The sequence below is a fragment of the Carcharodon carcharias genome, chromosome 2 (genome assembly GCF_017639515.1).
Source record: "Carcharodon carcharias isolate sCarCar2 chromosome 2, sCarCar2.pri, whole genome shotgun sequence".
In the NCBI taxonomy this organism is placed as follows: Eukaryota; Metazoa; Chordata; class Chondrichthyes; order Lamniformes; family Lamnidae; genus Carcharodon; species Carcharodon carcharias.
Genome location: NC_054468.1, coordinates 156,613,283 through 156,636,477, shown reverse-complemented (window position 1 = coordinate 156,636,477; position 23,195 = coordinate 156,613,283). Strand labels below are relative to the sequence as shown.

Sequence of the window (23,195 nt, the reverse complement as noted above, 5' to 3'; positions counted from 1 at the left end):
GGTCCATAGCCCTGCAGGTTACGGCACTTGAGGTGCACATCTGGACATCTTTTAAGTGAACTGAGGGTTTCTGCCTTCACTATCTTTTCAGGCAGTGTGTTCCAGATCTCCACAGCCCCCAGGTGAAAAAATGTTTCCTCATTTCTCCTTTAATCTTTCTACCAATCACTTTAAACTTATGCCCCCTAGTCACTGACCTCTCTGTTAAAGTAAATATGCCCTTCCCATCCACACTGTCCAGGCCCCTCACAATTTTGTACATTTCAATCAAATCTCCCCTCAGCTTCCCCTGTTCCAAGGAGAACAATCCCAGCCTATCCAATCTTTCCTCATAGCTGCAATTTTCCAGTCCTGGCAACATCCTTGTAAATCTCCTCTGTGCCCTCTCAATTACATTCTTTCTGTAATGAGGTGACCAGAACCAAGCTGTACTTGACTCAAGCTGTGGCCTAATCAATACATCTAAACCATTTATCTCTATTGACGCCGCTTGTTCATTTATCTCATTGCAAATGCTTCATGCAATCAGATAAAAAACCTTTAATTTCATTTTTTTACACCATTCTCTGCATGGACTTTATTCATTGATCCACTTTTACCCTTTAACTCTATCTCTTCCTGTCCCACTCTACTCATCTGCCCACATTACTACACTGTTCTATTGTTGTAACTTTTCTCTTTGGGTTCCTAAATCTCCCTTCACCCGAATCCTCCCTCGCCTACCACCCCTCCCTTAGTTTAAAGCCCTATCCATAGCCCTAGTTAAATGATTTGCCATTACATTGGTCCCAGCCCAGTTTGAGAGGTGACTATCCCAACAAAACAGCTCCCCCTTTCCTGAGAATTGGTGTCAGTGCCCCATGAATCAAAACGCCTTCTTCACACACCACTCTTTGAGCCACATTTTTAATGTTTTGAGCCATTTTCTCAACAAGGTATGCTGTGACCGAAGTGGCTGGCAGTACAATGCGCACCCCTAGGATGACATTTATTTGGCTTCTTGAGCCAGCCCCAAATTTTGTGCCCCTATTTTCTGGTTGCAGTACCTGTGTTTTGGTTACGATTGTGTTAATGAGTAGTGTGTGCACACCACAGTGAATGGCATTTCACCAATGAGTTTGCCATCTGTATCTGTGCATGAGGTAATTTGCTGTTCTTGTATTGCAGGTACTTTTGTACTTTCAATAATAAATTAATTTAAAGAAAACCTGTTGTTACAGGCCTACAGGATCAAGAGCGAGAGTGCACAGATTTAAAGTAATTAGCAAAAGGGATATGAGAAAAAACCTTCATGTGGCAAGTGGTTAAGGTCTGGAATGCATTGCCTGGAGGCAGGTTCAATCATAGCATTCAAAAGGGAATTAGACAGTTGACTATAAAGGAAGAGTGTGCAGGGTTACAGAGAAAAGGAAGAGGACTAGCACTGAAGTGAATTGCTCATTCAGAGAGCCAGTGCAGACACAATGGGCTGAATAGCCGCCTCCTGCACTGTAACAATTCTGTGATTTTGAATCTTTGTCTGAATGTGTGTTGGCACAAGCTGTTTCCTATGCAGATAAAGACTTCCCTTTATAAATAGTGCCTCCTCTGACCCACTATCCCAACCACTCTCATAACCGGGGAGAGTGCAGTCTAAGGTCATTTAGGTGTCTTGCTATATGCAGAAGCCTTGCTTGACAGCCTCAAATCAAACAGCTTAAAACCCACTTAAATGTATACAGTGCTGTTCAGAGCAACATGCTTCATTTTGAGGGTAACAATTAGGACTTATGCCTTGGATATGGTGGATAGACTTTGAGGATTGAGGACGTGACTTACTCAGTGCTGAATTCTCAGCCTCTGACCTGCTCTTGGTGCCACAGTATTTATAAGGTTGGTCCAGTTCAGTTTCTGGTTAATGGTAACCCCCAGTATATTGAATGTGGGGTTTCAATGATGATAACTTGAATGTTGAACCTCAAAGGGAGATGGTTGGTGGAGGTGGTCATTGCCTGTCACTTTTTTGGCACAAATGTTACTTGCCAGTTAACAGCTTGAGCCTGAATGTTGTCCAGGTCTTGCAGCATGTGGATGCAGACTGCATCAGTATCTGGTGAGGCATGAATGGTACTGAGCACTGTACAATAATCAACGAACAATCCCAATTCTGACCTTATGATGGAGGGATGATTATTTATGAAGCAGCTGAAGATGGTTGGGCCTAGGACACTATACTCAGGAACTCCTGCAGTGATATCCTGTAACTGAGATGATTGACTTCCAGCAACCATAACCACCTTCCTTTGTGCTAAGTATGCCTTCAGCCAGTGGAGAATTTTCCCCTTGATTCCAGTTGACTTCAATTTTGCTAGGGATCCTTGATGCCACACTTGGTCAAATAGAAACATAGAAAATAGGAGCAAAAGTAGGCCACTCGGCCCTTTGAGTCTGCTCTGCCATTCATTATGATCAAGGCTGACCATCCAACTCAATAGCCTACTCCCACTTTCTCCCCCATATCTTTTGATCCCTTTTGCCCCAAGAGCTATATCTAATTCCTTCTTGAAAACATACAATGTTTTGGCCTCAACTACTTTCTGTGGTAACGAATTCCACAGGCTCACCACTCTCTAGGTGAAGAAATTTCTCCACAAATGCTGCCTTGATGTCAAGGGCAGACATTCTCACATCACCTCTGCAGCTCAGCTGTTTTGTCCATGTTCAGACCAAGGCTGTAATGAGGTCAGGAACTGAATGTCCCTTGCAGAACCCAATTTGAATGCCAGTGGGCAGGTTGTTTCTGAGTAAGTACTGCTTGATAGCACTGTTGATGACACCTTCCATCACTTTGATGATTGAGAGTAGACTGCTGGGGTAGTAATTGACCAGATTGGATTTGTCCTGCTTTTTGTGGACAAGACGCAGCTGGGAAATTTTCCACATTGTCAGAGAGATGCCAATATTGTAGCTGTACTGGAACAACTTGGCTAGAGGTACAGCTTGTTCTGGAGCCCAAGTCTTCAGTACTATTGCTGGATTGTTGTCAAGACCCATAGCCTTTGCCGTATCCAATACCTTCAGCTGTTCCATGATAACTTATGAATTAAATCGTATTGGCTAAAACAGGCATCTGTTATGGTGGGACCTCTGGCTGAAGATGGTTTTGAATATTTCAGTCATTTCCTTTGCATTGAAGTACTGGGCTTTCTCAACACTGAGGCTAGAGATATTTGTGGAGCCTCCTCCTCCCATTAGTTTGTCTCCATCATCTTTCGCAACTGGATGTGGTAGGATGCAGAGCTTTGATCTGCTCAATTGGTAGTAGAATTGCTTTGCTCTGTCTATCGCATGCTACTTTTACTGTTTAGCATGCATGTGGTGGTTTGAAACTTCAGGTTGGTATCTCAATTTTAGGTATGCTTGGTGCTGTTCCTGATATGCTCTCCTACACTCCTCATTGAACAGCATTGATCCTCAGGCTTGAATGTAATGCTAGAGTGAGGGATCTACCAGACCATGAGATTACAGATTGTAGTTGACTGAAATTCTGCTGCCCCTGATGTCCCACAATGCCTCATGGGGCTGCTGGATCTGTTCTGAAATCTCCCATTTAGCACATGGAGGGCATTCTCAGTGTGAAGATGGGACTTTGTCTCCGCAAGGACTGTGCGGTGGTTGCTCCTCCCAATACTGTCATGGACAGATGCATTATCTGTGCAGTATTGTAGTACTGCACCCAAATATATGAGGAAAATCTTAAGTCAGAGAGAAAAATCAGAAGAGTGAGGTAGGGGAATTAAAAAGTGTTCAAGTCCAATTGATGAGATAGTTGATGCGTTGGTTTTAATTTTTCAAAATTCTCTAGATTCAGGGAAGGTTCCATTCGATTGGAAAATAGCAAATGTAACCCCTTTATTCAAAAAGGGAGGGAAACAGAAAGCAGGAAATTTCAGGCCAGTTAGTTTAACATCTGTCATGAAGAAAATGGTAGAAGCTATTATTAAAGATGTTACAGCAAGACACTTAGATAAATTCAAGATAATCAAGCAAAGTTAACATGGTTTTATGAGAGGGAAATCATGTTTAACCAATTATTTTGAGTTCTTTGAAGAAGTAACATGTGCTGTGGCTAAAGGGGATCAGGTGGATGTGCTGTACTTAGATTCCCAGAAGGCATTCAATAAGGTGCCACATCAAAGGTTATTGTGGAAAATAAAAGTTCATAATATAGAGGGTAACACATTAGCATGGATAGAGGATTGGCTGGTAAACAGGAAATAGAGAGGAGGCATAAATGAGTCATTTTCTGGTTGGCAAGATGTAATGAGTGGTGTATCACGGGAATTAGTGCTGTGGCCCCAATTCTTTAGAATTTATATAAATGACTTGGATGAAGGGACTGAAGGTATGGTTGCTAAATTTGCTGATGACTCAAAGATAGGTAGCAAAGTAAGTTGTGAAGAGGACATGAGGCTACAAAGGGCTATAGATAGGTTAAGTGAGCAGACAAAGATTTGACAAATGGAGTACAATGTGGGCAAATGTGAAATTGTCCATTTTGGCAGGAAGAATAAAAAAGTGTTATCTAAATGGTGAGAGATCGCAGAGCTCTGAGATTCAAAGGAATGCATGAATCGCAAAAGGTTAGTATGCAGGTACAGCAAGTATTTAGGAAAACTAATAGAATGTTATCCTTTATTGCAAGGGGAATTGAATACAAAAGTGGGGAGGTTATGTCAGTTGTACAGGGTAGTGGTGAGACTACATCTGGAGTTCTGTGTATAGTATTGGTCACCTTAGGATATAAATGCATTGGAAGCAGTTTAGAGAAGGTTTACTAGACTAATACCTGGAATGGGCGGGTGTCTTATGAGGCAAGGTTGGACAGGCTAGGCTTGTATCCGCTGGAGCTTAGAAGAGTAAGCGGCGACTTGATTGAAACATGTAAGACCCTGAGGGGTCTTGACAGGGTGGATGTGGAAAGGATATTTCCTCTTGTAGGAGAATCCAGAACTAGGGGTCACTGTTTAAAAATAAGGGGTCGCCGATTTAGGGCAGAGATGATGAGAAATTCTTTTCTCTCTGAAGTGCGAGAATCTTTGGAATTCTCTTCTTCAAAAGGTGGTGGAAGCAAAGTCTTTGAATATTTTTAAAGCAGAGCTAGATAGGTTCTTGATGAGCAAGGGGCTGACAGGTCTTGGCGGGAATGTGGAGTTGAGGTTATAATCAGATCAGCCATGATCTTGTTGAATGGCAGAACAGGCTCGAGGAGCCAAGTCCTGCTAGTAATTTGTATCTCCGCATGTAACTTTTTTAGTGACAACACTTCAAAATTACTTAATTAGATATGAAACATTTTGTGACATCCTGAGATCATTAAAGATACTATATATAAATAAATGAAAAATATATATATAATATATGCAGGTTTGTTTTTTTCCTTAATACTCATAGCCTAGCCCCACCTATGCTGATATATATATAGTGGTTTCTTTAATACTCATATCCTGGCCCCACCTATTCTGATTTATAGTAGTTCTTTTAATACTCATACTCCTACCCCACCTATTCTGATTTATAGTAGTTTTTTTAAATACTTATACTCCTACCCTACCTATTCTGATTTATAGTAGTTTTTTTAATACTTATACTCCTATCCTACCTATTCTGATTTATAGTAGTTTTTTAATACTTATACTCCTACCCTACCTATTCTGATTTATAGTAGTTTCATTAATACTCATACCCCTACCCCACCTTTTCTGATTTATAGTAGTTTTGAATGAGAACATTCCAGAAACAATATAAAACATTTTCTCATGACTGCTGTAAGGCTTGGTGCTTAATATCTAGTAATGCTTGTGCATCTCAGCCCCATGTTACTGTTGAGTGAGATATTCGAGCAGACCTGTGTATGCCAGAAATGTGAAAGGTTAGGTTTGGAGTTCTTTTGTCAACAGGATCACGATATATTAATACATGAATTGGAAACCCTTTTTAAAATAATCTTCAGAACTGGAAAAGTTATGAGAAGGATATTTCTTCAATGAAAATGAAAAAACATGGAAACATAGAAAATAGGAGCAGGAGTAGACCATTTGGCCCTTCGAGCCTGCTCCGCCATTCATTATGATCATGGCTGATCATCCAATTCAACAGCCTGCTCCCGCTTTCTCCCCATATCCTTTGGTCCCTTTTGCCCCAAGAACGATATCTAACTTCTTCTTGAAAACATACAATGTTTTGGCCTCAACTACTTTCTGTGGTAATGAATTCCACAGGCTCGCCACTCTCTGGGTGAAGAAATTTCTCCTCATCTCAGTCCTAAATGGTCTACCCCATATCCTCAGACTGTGACCCCTGGTCTGGACTCCCCCACCATCGGGAACATCCTTCCTGCATCAACCCTGTCTAGTTCAGTTCGAATTTTATAAGTTTCTATGAAATCCCCCTCAGTCTTCTGAACTCCAGCGGATATAATCCTAACTGACTCAATCTCTCCTCATATGTCAGTCCCTCCATCCCAGGAATCAGTCTGGTAAACCTTTGCTGCACTCCCTGTAGAGCAAGAACATCCTTCCTCAGGTAAGGAGACCAAAACTTCACACAATATTCCAGGTGTGGTCTCACCAAAGCCCTGTACAATTGTAGCAAGACACCCCTGTTCCTGTACTCGAATCCTCTGACTTTGAAGACCAACATAACATTTGCCTTCTTTACCGCCTGCTGCACCTGCAAGCTTACCTTCAGCGACTGGTGTATGAGAACACTCAGGTCTCGTTGCACATTCCCCTCTCTCAATTTATAGCCATTCAGATAATAATCTTCCTTCCTGTTTTTGCCAACAAAGTGTATAACCTCACATTTATCCACATTATACTGCATCTGCTATGCATTTGCCCACTCACTTAGCTTGTCCAAATCACACTGAAGCATCTTTGCACCTCCTCACAGCTCACCCCCCACCCATCTGCAAATTTGGAGATATTACATTTAGTTCCCTCATCTAAATCATTTTTATATATATATATATATATATATAGTGAATAACTGGGGTCCCAGCACCGATCCCTGCGGTACCCCACTAGTCACTGCCTGCCATTCGGAAAAAGACTAATTTATTCCTACTCTTTGTTTCCTGTCTGCCAACCAGTTTTCTATCCATCTCAATACATTACCCCAAATCCCATGCACTTTAATTTTATTTTAATCTCTTATGTGGGACTTCAAAAGCCTTCTGAAAGTCCAAATAAACCACATCCACTGGCTCCCCTTCATTAACTCTACAAGTTACATCCTCAAAAAATTCCAGCAGATTTGTCAAGCACGATTTCCTTTTCATGAATCCATGCTGACTCTGTCTGATTCTGCCACTGTTTCCCAAATGTTCAGCTTTTAAATCTTTTATAATGGACTCTAGAATTTTCCCCAATACCAACGTCAGGCTGACTGGTCTATTGTTCCCTGTTTTCTCTCTACCTCCCTTTTCAAATAGTGGGGTTACATTAGCTATCCTCCAATCTGTAGGAACTGTTCCAGAGTCTATAGAATCTCGGAAGATGAACACCAATGCATCCACTATTTCTAGGGCCACTTTCCTAAGTACTCTGGGATGTAGATAATCAGGCCATGGGGATTTATTGGCCTTCAATCCCATCAATTTCCCCAACACTGTTTCCCTACTAATACTGATTTCTTTCAATTCCTCCCTCTCACTAAACCCTGTGTTCCCCAACATTTCTGGTCTTTGTGAAGACAGAACCGAAGTATGTATTTAGTTGGTCAGCCATTTCTTTGTTCCCCATTATAAATTCCCCTGTTTCTGACTGTAAGAGACCTACATTTGTCTTCACCAATCTTTTTCTCTTCACATACCTATAGAAACTTTTACAGTCAGTTTTTATGTTCCCAACAAGCTTACTCTCGTACTCTATTTTCTGCTTCTTAATCAATCCCTTGGTCCTCCTTTGCTGAATTCTAAACTGCTCCCAATCCTCAGGCCTGTTGATTTTTATAATACATTATAGTGTTGACCTTATCCATCCATTTCCTAAAATAACATGAATGTTCTATATTTTTATTTTTTTTATTCATTTATGGGATGTGGGTGTCACTGGCTAGGCCAAAATTTATTGCCTATTCCTAATTGCCCTTGAGAAGGTGGTGGTGAGTTGCCCTCTTGAACCTCTGCAGTCCATGTGGTGTAGGTACACCCACAGTGCTGTTGGGGAGGGAGTTTCAGGATTTTGACCCAGTGATGGTGAAGGAATGACCATATATTTCCAAGTCAGGATGTTGTGTGGCTTGGAGGGAAACTTCCAGGTGGTGGTGTTCCCATGTGTCTGCTGCTTTTGTTGCTCTAGATGGTGGCAGTCATGGGTTTAGAAAGTGCTGGCTAAGGAGCCTTGGTGAATTCCTGTAGTGCATCTTATAGATGATACACTGCTGCCATTGTGCGTCAGTGGTGGAGGGAGTGAATGTTTGGGATGGGGTGCCAATCAAGCGGGCTGCTTTGTCCTGGATCAACAAAATGTCAGGACATTAGCAGGTTGTTATTAGTTAGGTTGTAAATTGCTACTTTTTCCAGATGCGAGCAGATTATCCCCTATTAGAGATTGAATTTATGTTCGAATATAGTTTAATGCCGTTGATATTTTAAATATTTTAGTGCAAATTCTTCCCTTTGAAATACAGGCCCCTATGACCAGTTAATGTTTTGCAATTTGAGTTACAAATCTAGCATCTAAGTACTGACATTGTTTCCTTAGCAGCCAGCAAAGTAAACAATCATACTTTTGGCAGTTTCAGTGGAGGGAGTGCTTCATTGTTAGCTAACATATAGATGAGATTAAACTGAAAATCGCTTCCTACAAACAACCTGAGTTGTGATGCTTTGGGGCTTTCAGACTAGATGACCAACACAGGAAATATGCTCATGGTCCACTTTTTAAAATGAACACAGCAGTGGCTTCGTTTGAGAAACCTAATAAAGGCTGAAAATAAATTGTCAAACCTGCTAGAAACTGTTAACACAGAGTCTTTTTAGCTAATTTTGTATTACTTGATAACTGTGGTGTTCTGTGTGAAGTGATAACTTAGAGTGGAGGTTGAATGGATGCTTTACTTGTTCTCTTTTAGTACATTAACAGCTGGATAGAGGGTGATTCTAATGCAATATAGCAAACCACCAGTTGCCAAAAAGAACTGAGTTGAGGTAGAAAATGAGCAGCCACATTTTTTAAAAATCAAGAATGGTAAGATAGTAGTTATGTTACTCGACTGGTAATCCAGAGGCTGGCTCCTCACGCAGCTGGGAATTTACATTCAATTAATTAAATCTGGAATAAAAAGTTTGCATCCGTTATGGCTACCATGAATCTGCCGGATTCCAGTAAACATTCATCTTGTTCACTAATATCCTTTAGGGAAGAAAATCTGTTGCAGACCCACAAGCAATGTAGTTGATTTAACTGCCCTCTGAAATGTCCTCGTAAGCTACTCAGTTGTCGACAAGATGATTCATCACCATCTTCCTGAGAGTATTTGAGAATGGGCAATAAATGCTGCCCTTGCCAGTGACTCCCATATCCAGTGAATTAATTTAAAATCAATTCTTTTAGCACCTTTCTCGCTTTCTTAATAGCATAGAGGAAAAGGGCTATTGTCTCTCAATATCTCTTCCTGTTGTAGTCTTTCTTGCCTGTCTCTAATTTGTCAAAACTATTGTGATTAGTGTGCCTCTAAAGTTTTTTCACCCCTATCCAGACATCTGGTCCTATATATGCTTTTCCTCCCCACAAGTTGAAATCAAGACTCATTGTGCTGTCTCCTACTCCTTTTTCACCTCAAACCACAGGATCTTTCAATCTCCCAGTCTTTCCATCATCCTACAATCCTCAGGCTGTTACAATTGAAACCCTGCATCATTTAACAGCCCTATTCTGATTTACAATGTGTTTTCTTTACTTTTTTCAACCTTTATCTGTTCTGCACTGTAGATCTTTGGGCTTTAACTTGGTGCTAACCCATCTCATTCCAATCTCATGAAACACTCACTTACAGCACCAAAGCTATGTTTTCCATAGTAGCCTCTCTCTGAGTAAGGGAATCAACAATTAAATTATAGTTTTGATTTTCTGTTTTGAATTCATCCTGATTAGGCATAGGACTAATTGTCCAAAATGGCTTCCTACATACATCATTGTTAATAGAAAGAGGAGACTTTCATCCCAACTGGCTGGATTGGATTAAGTCTCAGGACACCAAAGGTGAAAGTTTGCTACCCAACCTTTAGTCAATCCTCTTACATATGCAGGTCTTAAGTTATGACAAATGCACTCAATATGTTATTCAAGAAGCCCAAAGCATAACAGTGCAGCAGCCTGCTTTTAATATAGGGTCTTCTGGCATCAAAAATAATCTTCCACAGAGTATTTTGCATATTGAACTCTTGGGGACTTCAAAAAGACAGGATTTTGTGGTCAGCAGAAAATGAACCTCCTGCCATTACACTTACGCTTGCCCATATCTTTCACTGATTTTTGTGCTGCGATTTGTAACACTTAGAGAGCAATGCCCTCTAGGACCTGTGTGAATAGGGAGAGCAACTGCATGATTCAGCTAACCAGATTGAAAGAATCCTTACTGAGCCACACAGGGCTGCATCTTCCAAACTAAAAACTTTGGGGTGTCAGGACCATTTGTGGGTTCCGACCCTATTTGCTGCAGAAGTGGGAGTTCAGGCATGATCTTATTGGAGGGGGCCAATTAGTAACTATCGTCCAGTTTTGCAACCCACCTAGAGTTGGGAGGCTTGCTGGAAGGGTCAGTCACACCTAAGATGTGAAGGAAGTCAGCAGCCTTCACTGTGGCTTCAGTGGATTGCAGCTACAGTGACTGGGACATGAAGGAGAAACATGAGGAAAGGGAGATGAGGTTGAAGACATCAGAAAGCTTTTCTTTGATCCTGATCACTCTCAGGGACAGCAGTCTTCATGAGAGACGGGTGCAAGGGCAGACCTGTGCATGAGGATGACTGCTGACTTCCATTTTCAACAAATAATACACACACATCAAGTGACTGGGACCTCTTGCTCTGTACACACCTTCTCAGAGCTGCTGAGCTAGGCACACAGCGGTATCCAACCCCCTTTAGGAAGGTTGGAATGTCCATATAAAATCCCTATTGATTACCTCTACTGCCAGTTGGATTACTATCATCGCCACAAAGGTGCCTCTGATAAAAGACAAAGCAGCTCGCCTGATTGGCACCTCATCCACCACCTTCAATATTCACTCCCTCCACCACTGATGCACAGTGGCTAATGTGTGTACCATCTACAAGATGTACTGTAGAAACTCACCAGGACTCATTTGACAATGCCTATGAAACTGGCAACCTCTACCACCTGGAAGGACAAGGGCAGGAAATGCATGGGAATACCACTACCTGCAAGTTCTCCTCCAAGTCACATATCATCCTGACTTGGAATGATATCTCTGTTCCTTCATTGTTGCTGGGTCAAAAGCCTGGAACTGCCTTCCTGACAGCACTGTGGGTGTACCTACACCATATGGACTGCAGCGGTTCAAGAAGTTGGCTCACTGCCACCTTCTCAAGGGCAGTTAGAGATGAGCAACAAATGCTGGCCTGGCCAGTGAAGCCCATATCGCAAGAAAGAAGAATAAAAAGCTAGCTTGGTGAATTGTTCTTTTTGCCATTTTCCTGCATCCCCCTCCTCCTCCTCAAGGTGCTGGGAAAATTCTCCCCACAGTGCCTAAACCAGAAGGTGTAAGTTAGAATATTTAATTCAATGTAAAATCATGTACAAAAATCAAAATAAAGGGAAAGAAAGAGAGACGAGATTAAAAGCAAGAGATAAATGAGACAGAAAGGAAGAGTAAAACAAAAATTAGGTTTTTATTTTCTTGAATCTCCAACAATAATTAAAACCTGAAGGAATAAGATTCCACACTAAGTAAATTTTCAATGATAGGTTGTTTGGCAGCAATTAAGATGTACCATACCATTAAAATTCACTTATATTTGAATGCGCAGCCCCTAACATTTTCTGGTGTGTTTAACAAGCATCTAGAGGGTAAGTACTGGAAATTCACGGTATTGCATGTACATGAATGCTGCTAGTTTTGAGAAGTGTTTTTGTCCCTCCAGTTCCCACTCAAACTCATTTACTTATCGTCGCAAATGTAAAATCTACAATGGAACTGCATTTTAGATATTTTAAAAATATTCCTTGATAGATTTAAAAATGATAACTTGGTGCTTTTTGATTAATACAGCTAAAAATTTTAACCACAGTGTCTAGTCCACCACCTGTGAATAACCCTATTTTAAATAACTGAAAATGACTTGAAATGTCAGTCAACAGTACCAGACCCAGCACAGAAAGGAGGCAGGGACATATTACTTTGCATTAGCTACTGGAGAAACCAAACTAGGGAAAAATGGATGCCAAATGCTGGCTCACTGCAGGCCCCCATAATTCTAATGGTTGACGTGAAAAGATTGATCTCATGCGTGTTTAAGGGATTTTGCTGTGTGCAAAATAGCCGTCATATTTTCTTTCAAAAGTCATTGCATTTAAAAATAATTCAATGTGTGAAACATCTTGAGATATGATGAGGTGGTAGATAAATGAATTTTTGTTTACATCAAAGAAATGAGAATGAAAAACGAAAACGAGAAAGGACAAGAGAAGGGTAAACGAAAGAAAAAGCTGAATCGGTTAAGCAGTTTATCTGATACTTAAAATAATTACTTTTGTTTAACATTTCCACATCCTGGCTTCAGATAAATCAGTTGTTTATTCATAAAGTATCTCCTTCAGAGTTTACCTATGCCTAGAAGTTGCTTTTTATTATTACAGTGATTCTGATTTACAGTGTGGCCCTCTGTGAGACCCAAACCTCAGAGATTTTTCCTGTCCCTTGGACATGTCTTTTGTTTACTCATTTGAATCACTCATTTGGGGCACACTGTAGACCCTGATAACTGTTAGGTAATTTGTGGAGCCCAGATGTGAGCAGCACTCAGCACCAGCTTCTTTGACCTGTTCTGTGTTACCTTTCAATCTCACACAGGAAACATGTAACACATCACACATGCACAAATTCACAAGGAGAACTAGGAGTGCAGAAATTTTGGTTTCTATCTGATTTCAAGCCACAAGATTGACGGTTATAATCCCTGTAGAGACCAACAAACCCAAAGCAAATTTAACCAACGACCCAACAAAAAAAAAATCAATGGACAAGATTTCACTTTTTATAATTTTTACTTTAACAATCAACATAAATTAAACATGAACTAATAGGCAAATGGTGGTCAATATTAACGCTAAATTACATATTAAATAGTAGATAGAACAAAGATTTATTAGTCAGTCCACTCAGCATATATGGCACCAGCTTCAGCCACAAAGTTCTTCAAAGCTCTGAATCATGTAAGGAAGAATTCCAGCTCCTTTTTTTTTGAGGATTTAGCCAATGATCCTCATTAAACAACAGCTCCCAATCATCAGAGTTCCATGACCATGGTCTTCAACAAGCTGGCACACTTCTGCAGAACATTCTCAGCTCTGCTCACACCAGTTGATGGCCTGGACACACCTTTCGCCGAATCCTCAGTAACACCCCTGTGCACTGTATGACTGGTTTTGGTCAATGAGTTCCTTTAGAATAACTGAAACAGTGACAGTAACCTTATTCTTCCTTATCTCTGCTCCCGGATCCAGCCTTTGTGTTCACTTTTTTGCAACTTCCTCTTGTCCTTCCAGCAGCACCTCGTCACATGGACCTATTTTGCCTCAGCTGGGATCATGTGGGCTTGTTCTGTGTCCCACAGCTTGGGTCACATGATCACCCAATACACCCTCCTTGGAATGTCAGCTCCAACTGCTGCTCAGCAAGTGTTGTTGAGTCCCAGGACAGTGACCGGTACAGGTGGCTGCCGCTGCTGCGTCTGACCAAGCTGCAGCCACTCATCGCACCCGCCCCCCCGCCCCCACCACCACCATGCATGCACCTTCACCATCTCCAGCTGATCGGCTCATGCTGATTGCATCACACTGTGTAGATGCTGAATCTAAATGCTGACTCTCCATGCAAAATGCAGGCTGTCATTTTTGATTATGATAGTTTCCTGATCAAAATAAAAGCCACTTGGTGTCCCTTTTGATGTGGAGAGCACTATGGAGTAAGCAATTGTTTGGAGACAGCAAGAGGAGTAAATATGGATATGGACCATCCTTTCTCTTTCTTTCCTTGATCGAAGTTGTGAATGCTCAAATATTTTAAAATGGAAGAAAATGCCTGGACAGTATTTATATCAAAATTTGACAGACTGGCAGACCTTTTGAAGTTTCTACTAATCAAGTATTTTTCTAAAAGAAATAACTAGCAAACCAAGCAAAAAACCTTAATAAATAAAGTATGCAGTTTTATTCCTCCAGCATTTGGCAAAAGTCTTTGGCATTATTAGGTGATCTTATCATAATTTTCTAACCAATTCTTCTATAAACCTCACAGAGAACAGCAGCAATGCAACAATAAATTTAAATAGGAACAGAAGTAGGCCAGTTACCTCCTTGAGCATGCTGCTTCAATCATTTAGATTATAGTTGATCTATATCTTAACTCTATTTATCCGCCTTGGTTCCATAATCCTTAGTACTATTCCCTGACATCTATCAATCTCAGGATTTAAATTTTGGGGAGAGAATTCCAGATTTGCATTACCCTTCATCTGAAGAAGTGCTTTTTGACATCAACTCTGAATGGCCTAGTTCTGATTTTTTTTCTGAATTTCCTCATCAGGGAAAATAGTTCCTTTCTCTCTGCCCTATCAAATCCTTTAATCATGTTAAAAACCTCAATTAGATCACACCTTAACCGTCTATACTCAAGGAAATACAAGCCTAGTCGATGTCCACATAATTAAACCCTTTCAGCCCAAATGGTGAATCTGCACAGCTCTAAGGCCAATATATCCCTCCAGGGAACAAGCACCCAGAATTGAATTGGGTCCTACACTGGATGACCATGTCTAATCAGAGGCCTGTACAGCTGTAACATACCTTCCAGTCCTTTGTATTCCAGACCCCCTTGAGATAAAAGTCAACAATCCATTAGAATTAGCCTTTTTAATTATTTTTGTACCTGTCCATTAGATTCTTTTGATTTCTGTACTTGAACTTCCAAATAGCTATATCAAATATTCCTATTCCTAGTTATATGCCATTTAGAAAATACTCGGATTGATCTTTGATAAATGACCACACACCTGTCCACATTAAACTCCATCTGCCACAGTTTTGCCACAGTTTTGCCCACTCGCTCAATTGTTGATACAACTTTGCAACTTTCTGCTCTCTTTTACACTGTTTACTGTTCTACATAATTTAATATCAGCAAGTGTGGTCCTATTTCTTTACGTCATTTCTCAATATTGTGATAAGTTGAGGCCCCATTAGTCAAATCCTGCCAATTTGAGTATATATCCATTAACTTCACTTTCTGTTGTATCCCCCCTAATCATTTCCCTGCGCATGTAAATAGCCACCTCCAATTCCGTGCACACTCATTTTTATTAGCAGTTCTTGCATGAAAATAATCAATGCCTTTTGTACATCAGTACACACTCCCTTATCTCACACTTTAATTGCCTCATCAAAAAATTCAAGCAGATTTGTTTGAGGCCGCTTACATTTTACAGAATTCATGCTACGTCTCTGATTAGTGCAAATTGTTCTCATGCTGAGTCAGTCTGCAAAGAGATACCAATTTTAGTAACTTCACAATAACAAACACTAAATTGACGAGCCTGGAATTTGCAATTTACCTCTCTTTTAATTAATGGAGTGTCATTGGCAATTTTCCAATCCAAGGGGGCAATTCTTGGAAGATACCTAGGGCATCTACAATTTTTAACCCCTTGGGTTGAAACAGCCAGCTCTTGGATGGAAGTTTATTTATCTTGCGTTCTATTAATTTCTTCATTACCATCTTGTTTTTGTTTATATTAAATCTTGTAAGTTCCTCTACTTGATTTAGTTTTAGTTTTCCTCATATCTCTAGTAATTTATCCTTTTCCTCTACAGTAAAGACTGATACTAAGTAAGTATTAATTAAGTGGCCAATTCCTAATTTATCTTCATTTGTTATTTACTGTACATTTTCTATCTGTCTTCAAGTAATGTTAGAAGCACTTCAATAGCAAAAATGATTCAATAGTTGAGTGAAACCTTCAGCAATTTACATTTACAATTGATTAAATGAGTTGTTGTATATGTCTGTTACTTCAAAGTATACGAACTGTGATAGAAATTAATTAGGGTTCATAAAAAGGAAAAGTGGTATAATTTAAAATCAGGTGCATGTTCCTAAGGGTCATACTTAGTCAGCGATACCTAAGTGCCAGAATATGTTGGAAAGAAAGCAAGAATTTGCATTTGTCTGATGCCTTATCATGTTACTAAAATGTCCATGACATTTCACATTCCATGATGTACATGAGGTGGCAACACTATGGAGAATTCACTAGATCTTGGGATGTATAGCCAGAAGTATATAACACTGATCCTAGGACAAAATGAATCTGTGTTGAACCACAGCTGGAGAATTGCCCAAATCTCGAAGCTTTATTCCAAAAGGCTATCCAGGCATTGGGTAATGGGGTTAGGTACCTAGCTTTAGGTATCTGAGCCATGGGAAGTTGAAGAATCTGAGATTGTTTGCCCTGGGCAACAGAACATTAATTACATAGGATATACAACACAGAAAAAAGCCATTCAGCCCAACCAGTCCATGCCAACATTTAATTCCACTCGAGCCTCCTCCCATCTATTCTCATCTAACTCTACCATCATAACCATCCAACTTCTTACACTCATCTAGTTTCCCCTTAAATGCATCTATGCTATTCACTTCAACCCTGTGGTAGCGAGTTCCATGTTCCTACCATTCCTTGGTTGAAGAAATTTCTTCCAAATTCCCTATTATATTTCTTGACTATCTTATGTTGATGACCTGTAGTTATACTCTTCCCACAAGAGGAAACATTCTCTCAGTATCCACTCTATCAAAACCTTTCATAATGTTAATGGCCTCTATTAGGTCACCTCTCAGCCTTTTTGCAAGAGAAAAGAGACCCAGTCTGTCAATCATTCCCTGATTGTATTCTCACACATTTCTGATATCATCCTTGTAACTCTTCTCTGCACCCTCCCCAGTGCCTCTATATCCTTTTTATAATATGGCAACCAGAACAGCATGCAATACTCAAAAGCGTGGCCTAAACAAAGTTCAATACAGGTTTAGCATAACTTCCCTATTTTTCAATTCTACCCCTTTAGAAATAAAGCCAAGTGCTTCATTTCCGTTTTAAATGACCTCGCTAAGCTGTGGCACAGCACTTAGTATTGATATATTTGTACTCTGAGATCCCTTTGTTCCTCTACCCTACCCAGTCCTGTGCCTTCCAAGTAATAAGTTGTAAGTAATGTTTCCTACTTAAATTTATCTGTGTTGAACTTCATTTGCCAATTATTTGCCCATTCCGCAAGTTTACTATTCTCCTGTAATTTGATGCAGTCCTCCCCAGTATTGACTGCCCTCTCCATCCCCACCCACCCCCAAAGTTTGGCATCATCCACAAATTTAGGATCTATATATTTGGTTCTAAAGACCAAATTGTTAATGTAAATTGTGAATAACAGAGGTCCCAACACTGATCCTTGTGGAATACCACTTCCCACCTTCTCACTCTGAATAGCTACCCTTTACTCCCCCTCTTTGCTTTCTGTCTTGAAGCCAGCTAACAATCCATTCTGCCACTTGTCCCTTGACTGCATTCATTCACCTTATCAAAAGTTTTCTGCAAATCCAGATAAGTTACATCTACTGTATTATCATTCTTTGTTACCTCTTCAAAAATTCAATAAGGTTGGTTAAGCATGATTTTTCCTTATTATATTTTTCATTTCAAGATGTTGTTCTGTTCTCTCCTTTAGTAAGGATTCTATTAGTTTTCTGACCACTGACTGGTCTATAATTCCCTGGACATGTTCTGTCCCACTCACAGCAAATACATTACACCTTGTTCTGAAATTCTGAGCAGTAATGCCTCTGCTATCTCTCCCTTTGATACTTTTAAAATACGTGGATGCAATCCATTCAGACCAGGGGCTTTATCTCTTTGAGTCTGTTTAATTTATTCAATATATCCTTTTTTAAATTTTGAAAAAAGAGGAGATATTCAAGATTCCTCTTCAAGATCATTACCTATAAATTGAAACACAATTTGTTTGTGGATACTAAGTATCTTTACAGTGTGGAAGGAGGCCTTTTGGCCCATCAAGTCTGCACTGACTCTCTGAAAGAGCATGCCACCTAGTCCAACTCCCTTTCCTTATCCCATAACCTTGAACATTCTCTCTTTTAAGATAGCAACCCAATTCCCTTTTGAATACCTCGATCGAACCTCCCTCCCTTTCAGGAAGTTTGTTCCAATCACCCTCTGTGTGAAAAAACTTTTCCTCACATTACATTTGCCAATTATTTTGAATCTGTGCCCTCTAGTTCTTACTGCTCCCTTGAGTGGGGAACAGTGTCTCACTATTTACCCTGCCCATACCCTTCAGGATCTTGAATACCTATATCACGTCTCCTCTCAGCTGCCTTTTCTCCAAGGAAAAGATTTCCAACCTCTCCAATCTATCCTCATAACTACTGTTCTTTATCCCTAGACTCATTCTTGTGAATCTCCTCTGTAGTTTCTCCAATGCCTTCGCATCCTTCCTCAAGTATGGTGCCCAGAACTGGACCCAGTACTCCAGATGAGGCTTGACTAGTGTCTTATACAAGTAAACCAGGGGATATAAGTTCAAGCTTAGAAAGAGGGAAGCTGTGCAGACCCCATTTAAATTGAACGATTTTGCACAAAGGATCGTGCATATATGGAAACATTTAAAAAGAATGGAATAAAGATTTAAATAAGTGAACAATTGAGATCCATTACTTTTGGACCTGTCAGATGGACTGCATAGTTTTTTCAGTTCTAGTAATTTCTTGTGTTCACAATTATTGTAAGCAAATGCAGCTGACAATTTGTGCACCAAGATCCCAACAACAGTGGATGAAATTAATGATCAGTTGATTTTTTTTTTATGTTGGTTGGGACAGCAGTGCTCCCTACTGTTCTTCGAAAACTGCCATGCAATCTGTTACATCCACTTGAGAGGGGATGCCGTTTCAGTTGTTTTCGTGTTGCTGGAAAAGAAAATATGACATGGTGACACATAATGATAAAAAATTGTTGCCTATAAAAACCATTTAATTTAAGTTTCATTGCATGTTTTCTGCAGAGTTAAAATGTCTTGTGCATGGAGCTTCCCAGAATCTGATTGTTTTAGTAGCCCCTGGCCATGAATGCCTATTACGTGCACTCTTGAGAATGAATTACTTCATTTGTAAACTGAAACGGAGGACATTAGATCCCAGAATGTTAGTTTACAAGATATACACAGCCAGTCACAAAATTATTAACACTTCTATTTCAGACTTGGGATTGCGAGGAGTTGTTGGTTGAAGGTAGAAAAGTGCTCACTGGCAATGAAGAGGTTGTTTTTGGATTAGCTGAAATGAAGTTAGTTGCAAAACCATTTTGGCTGAGATTTTCAACCTGGTGGCGCAGCCAAAAGTCCATTGACTTCTGGTGGCATTGGATGATGCAGGCGGGGCCAGAAGATCCCAACTAATATTTTGTGCTGCAAGCCCATTTAAAGTGTGGTGCACATGTACCTTTTAATGTATATGCATCTATAGATGGTATTTACTGGCACAAAAGAAAACTTGCTTTTATACAGCACTTCAACATTCTAAAGATCTTCCAAGTGCTTTACAACAAATAGGTTACTCTTGAAGTGCTGTCACTGTTACATAGGCAAATATAACAGCCTATTTGTATGCCACAAGCAAGTGAACAGCAAATGAATGACCTGCTGATCTAGCTTTGGCATTTTGGTTGAAGGCAGACAAAATAAACGCCTTGCTGTTTTTCAAATGATCCAAGTGATCTTTTACATCCATCTGAACAGTTCAATGTCTTATCCAAAATGGAACACTTTCAAGAATATAACACTCCTCAGTATAACATTGAAATGGTATCCCAGATGTTATGATTATGTCCTTAATCCCATTGTGGGCTTGAACCCACAATGCTGAGTCAGGGGTAGGATGCCAGCAACTGAACCAAGGTGACACTTAATCATTAATACTTTTTTGATACTAGGTATATACAGGAGCAGTTTTTGTAAGTCTATGTTTCTTGTATAATAAATATTTGGTTCTCAAAAGTTTGCACATTTCTGTATTTTACCAGTATTAAATCCTAATAGTAATTTAATAGGTTTGCCAACAACTACAGAGCTCATGTTATCATTCATTCAGTAATCACTCAGAATAAATACAATTGAAAACTTTTCTTAAAGCCTGGCTTTACACAAAAGAGGTTTCACTTACAAAAGGTCTGCAGTCTCCATTAGAAACTAGCAACAGATTGACTTGGTTCAGTGTGCAATTTGCTAATTAAAGACAGTGCATTGGGCTATTCAACAAAACATGAGTGGGGATGTGGTTGCTAAACTGGAACTTGAAGCTTAGGCAAGTGTATAATATGTATGTTTGGAATCAGTAGGATTTTAGGGAAAAAATTCTGCTCAGACTGAAACATTTCACTCCACAGAAATGCTGTGCTTTGATACCACAAGTGGCCTGTGAATTTCTATTGGCAGAAATTCAACCAGAGCTATAATTATAAAGGAAATTCAAGGGAAATGGAAAACAAACCCATGGAGGTGGACAGTACTAGTGATAGTTTCTTTGGTTATTAACAATGTAAACTATAGAACCTTGTGCATCATCCAAATCATCATTTTTATAAAAGTGACAAAGGTCAATGGTTGCAGAGAATAAGTTAAAGCTTCTGCAGCTGTTGAAACCTGTCTGTGCTAATTTAGTTTGATGTAGTACAGATGGTGGAGAATGATGAGGCAATGTCCAAAACTTGTCTGCATGAGTTATGTCAGGCTTGTAAGGAAATCATTGAAGGACATGCACTGTGACCTGTCATTCCGTCCTCCTTGTAGGGATTAGTAAAATGATAGCTGCTGAAATGACATGATTGATGGATACCTCACAAGCTATACTCATAGTAGTAACACTCTCTGTAATATGAAATAGATCCTGTAGCAACTCCAGAGCAAGAAATATTACTATACTGTTTTTAACATATAATAGTTAAGGAATCATATGTAGTATGCAGACTAAAGATCTTTAACTGCTTAGTCTGTGCTAAACAGTAAGATGCTTAATACTTGGGCTTCTTTGGCCAGTGTAATGAAGATGCAAAGAATGAACATGAAACCTGCCTGTTGATATTTGTAGTTCAGATGAATTATCTGAAGGCTGGAAGCTGACCTGTCCCCAAAACATGGAAATTCCCACAATCCCTGTTTTCCAAAATAATGTGGAAGCTTGACATATGGCCTTCAGTAAATAAAAATGAGAATTGTGACTTGAGTTGTATTTGTTCTGCAAATGTGGCCTTTTGCAACTCCTGTGAACAGTTGAGTTTTTCCTTTGTACTAATATGTAATAATTGCATTGCAGTACAGATTAGAATGTTTTTCACATTTCATTGGGTACAAACTTTAATATCCTTCACAGGTCAAACCTTGGATTTATGAATTTAAATGATGATGTTCTTTATGAATAATTTCATCAAGTTTGAGAATTAGATGAAATAAATGATTATGGAATGAAATATGATTCCACAATTGTTTTAATATTCATTTACTTTACTGAAAATGGCCCACATGTGATGTATGGATTATTGTTAGGTCTAAGCCTAAACACAGGTTCAAATCAGTCAAGCAATTAAAACAAGTTAACAGTGGTGATGGTTTCACTCTGCCTTGACCTTACCATCATTGTGTTTGAGCTGCAAAGTCATGGGTATAATAACCAGCAGCAAAATATTTTAATCATTGTTTTCATTGAGAAGCAGCAAATACACATCTCAGTAATTTATTGGAAATAAGCTCAAAAGATCCAATTTTTATAAAAGACCTAGCACTTTACTGTGGTCATGTAAAAGGTCACCAGTGTAGTAAATCTTCACTGAACATGTAATTTCTCATCTACTTTTGGGTAATTCAAGTTCCTGCATCATATTATGACATAAATAATTGTGACTTTTATCTTTTGGCTAGGATTTATCTGGATCCATTGATGATTTGCCAACGGGGACAGAAGGCACACTAAGTTCTGGAGTTAGTGCTTCAGGATCCTCAAGTGGCCAAGGAGAACAGAGTAATCCCGCGCAATCTCCCTTCTCCCCTCATGCTTCCCCTCACCTTTCTGGTATCCGGGGTCCGTCCCCATCCCCTGTTGGTTCTCCTGTTGGAAGCAACCAGTCCAGGTCTGGACCCCTCTCCCCAGCAGGTGTACCAGGTAATTTTATGTTTTCCTTTTGGGTAAATGTTCTACGATAATAGAATCTTACTGCACAGTAATAGGCCATTTGGCCCATGAAGTTTGTGCATTGTTTTTCTCCACATAATCCATCCACCTAGCCTAATCCCATTCTCCTGCTTGCTTTTGATATTTCTCTTTCTCATGCAGCTACTTAAATTCTTTTTAAAAGAATGTTTGGACTGTGTTTCAGCAATAGTTTCTTTCAAAACAAAATTACACAATCTTGCCATATTCTACATAAATATGTATTTTTAAACTTCTTAAATCCTTTTTATGAACGTATTAAATTTGTGCCATCTCTTTACTAATTTACCAACCAAGGCAAATGTTCTATCACTGTTAACTTTACCATAACCCTTTATAATCTTGAGGACATCTATCAGACCACTCGTTAACTTTTTCAGCTGTACCAAAAAAAAAGCTTCTCAACTCTCTTCTTGGCTCAAAATGATCCAGGTAACATCCTAGTAAATCCACACTGTACTTTCCTCTTGCTTTTGAATCCTTCCTATGATGGTGTGAGGTTAGGGTTAGTATGAGATATTGCACTTGGTGAGGACTAACAAGGCCAGGGATTACACTATGGTAAGACCCTGGAAAGTTAAGATCAGATGGACCTTGGTGTACATATCCACAGATCCCTGAAGATAGGACAATTAGAT

The 23,195-nt window shown here is 39.6% G+C and overlaps 1 protein-coding gene across 2 annotated transcripts in view; it reads left to right on the top strand.

Moving 5' to 3' along the window:
* arid1b (AT rich interactive domain 1B (SWI1-like)) overlaps positions 1 to 23,195 on the top strand; it is a 947,552-nt gene that overhangs the window by 731,119 nt on the left and 193,238 nt on the right. For both annotated transcript variants that reach the window (XM_041178734.1, XM_041178726.1), the window contains exon 5: positions 22,269 to 22,509. In XM_041178734.1, the coding sequence (XP_041034668.1) occupies positions 22,269 to 22,509 (241 nt within the window). The remainder of the gene's footprint in view (positions 1 to 22,268; positions 22,510 to 23,195) is intronic.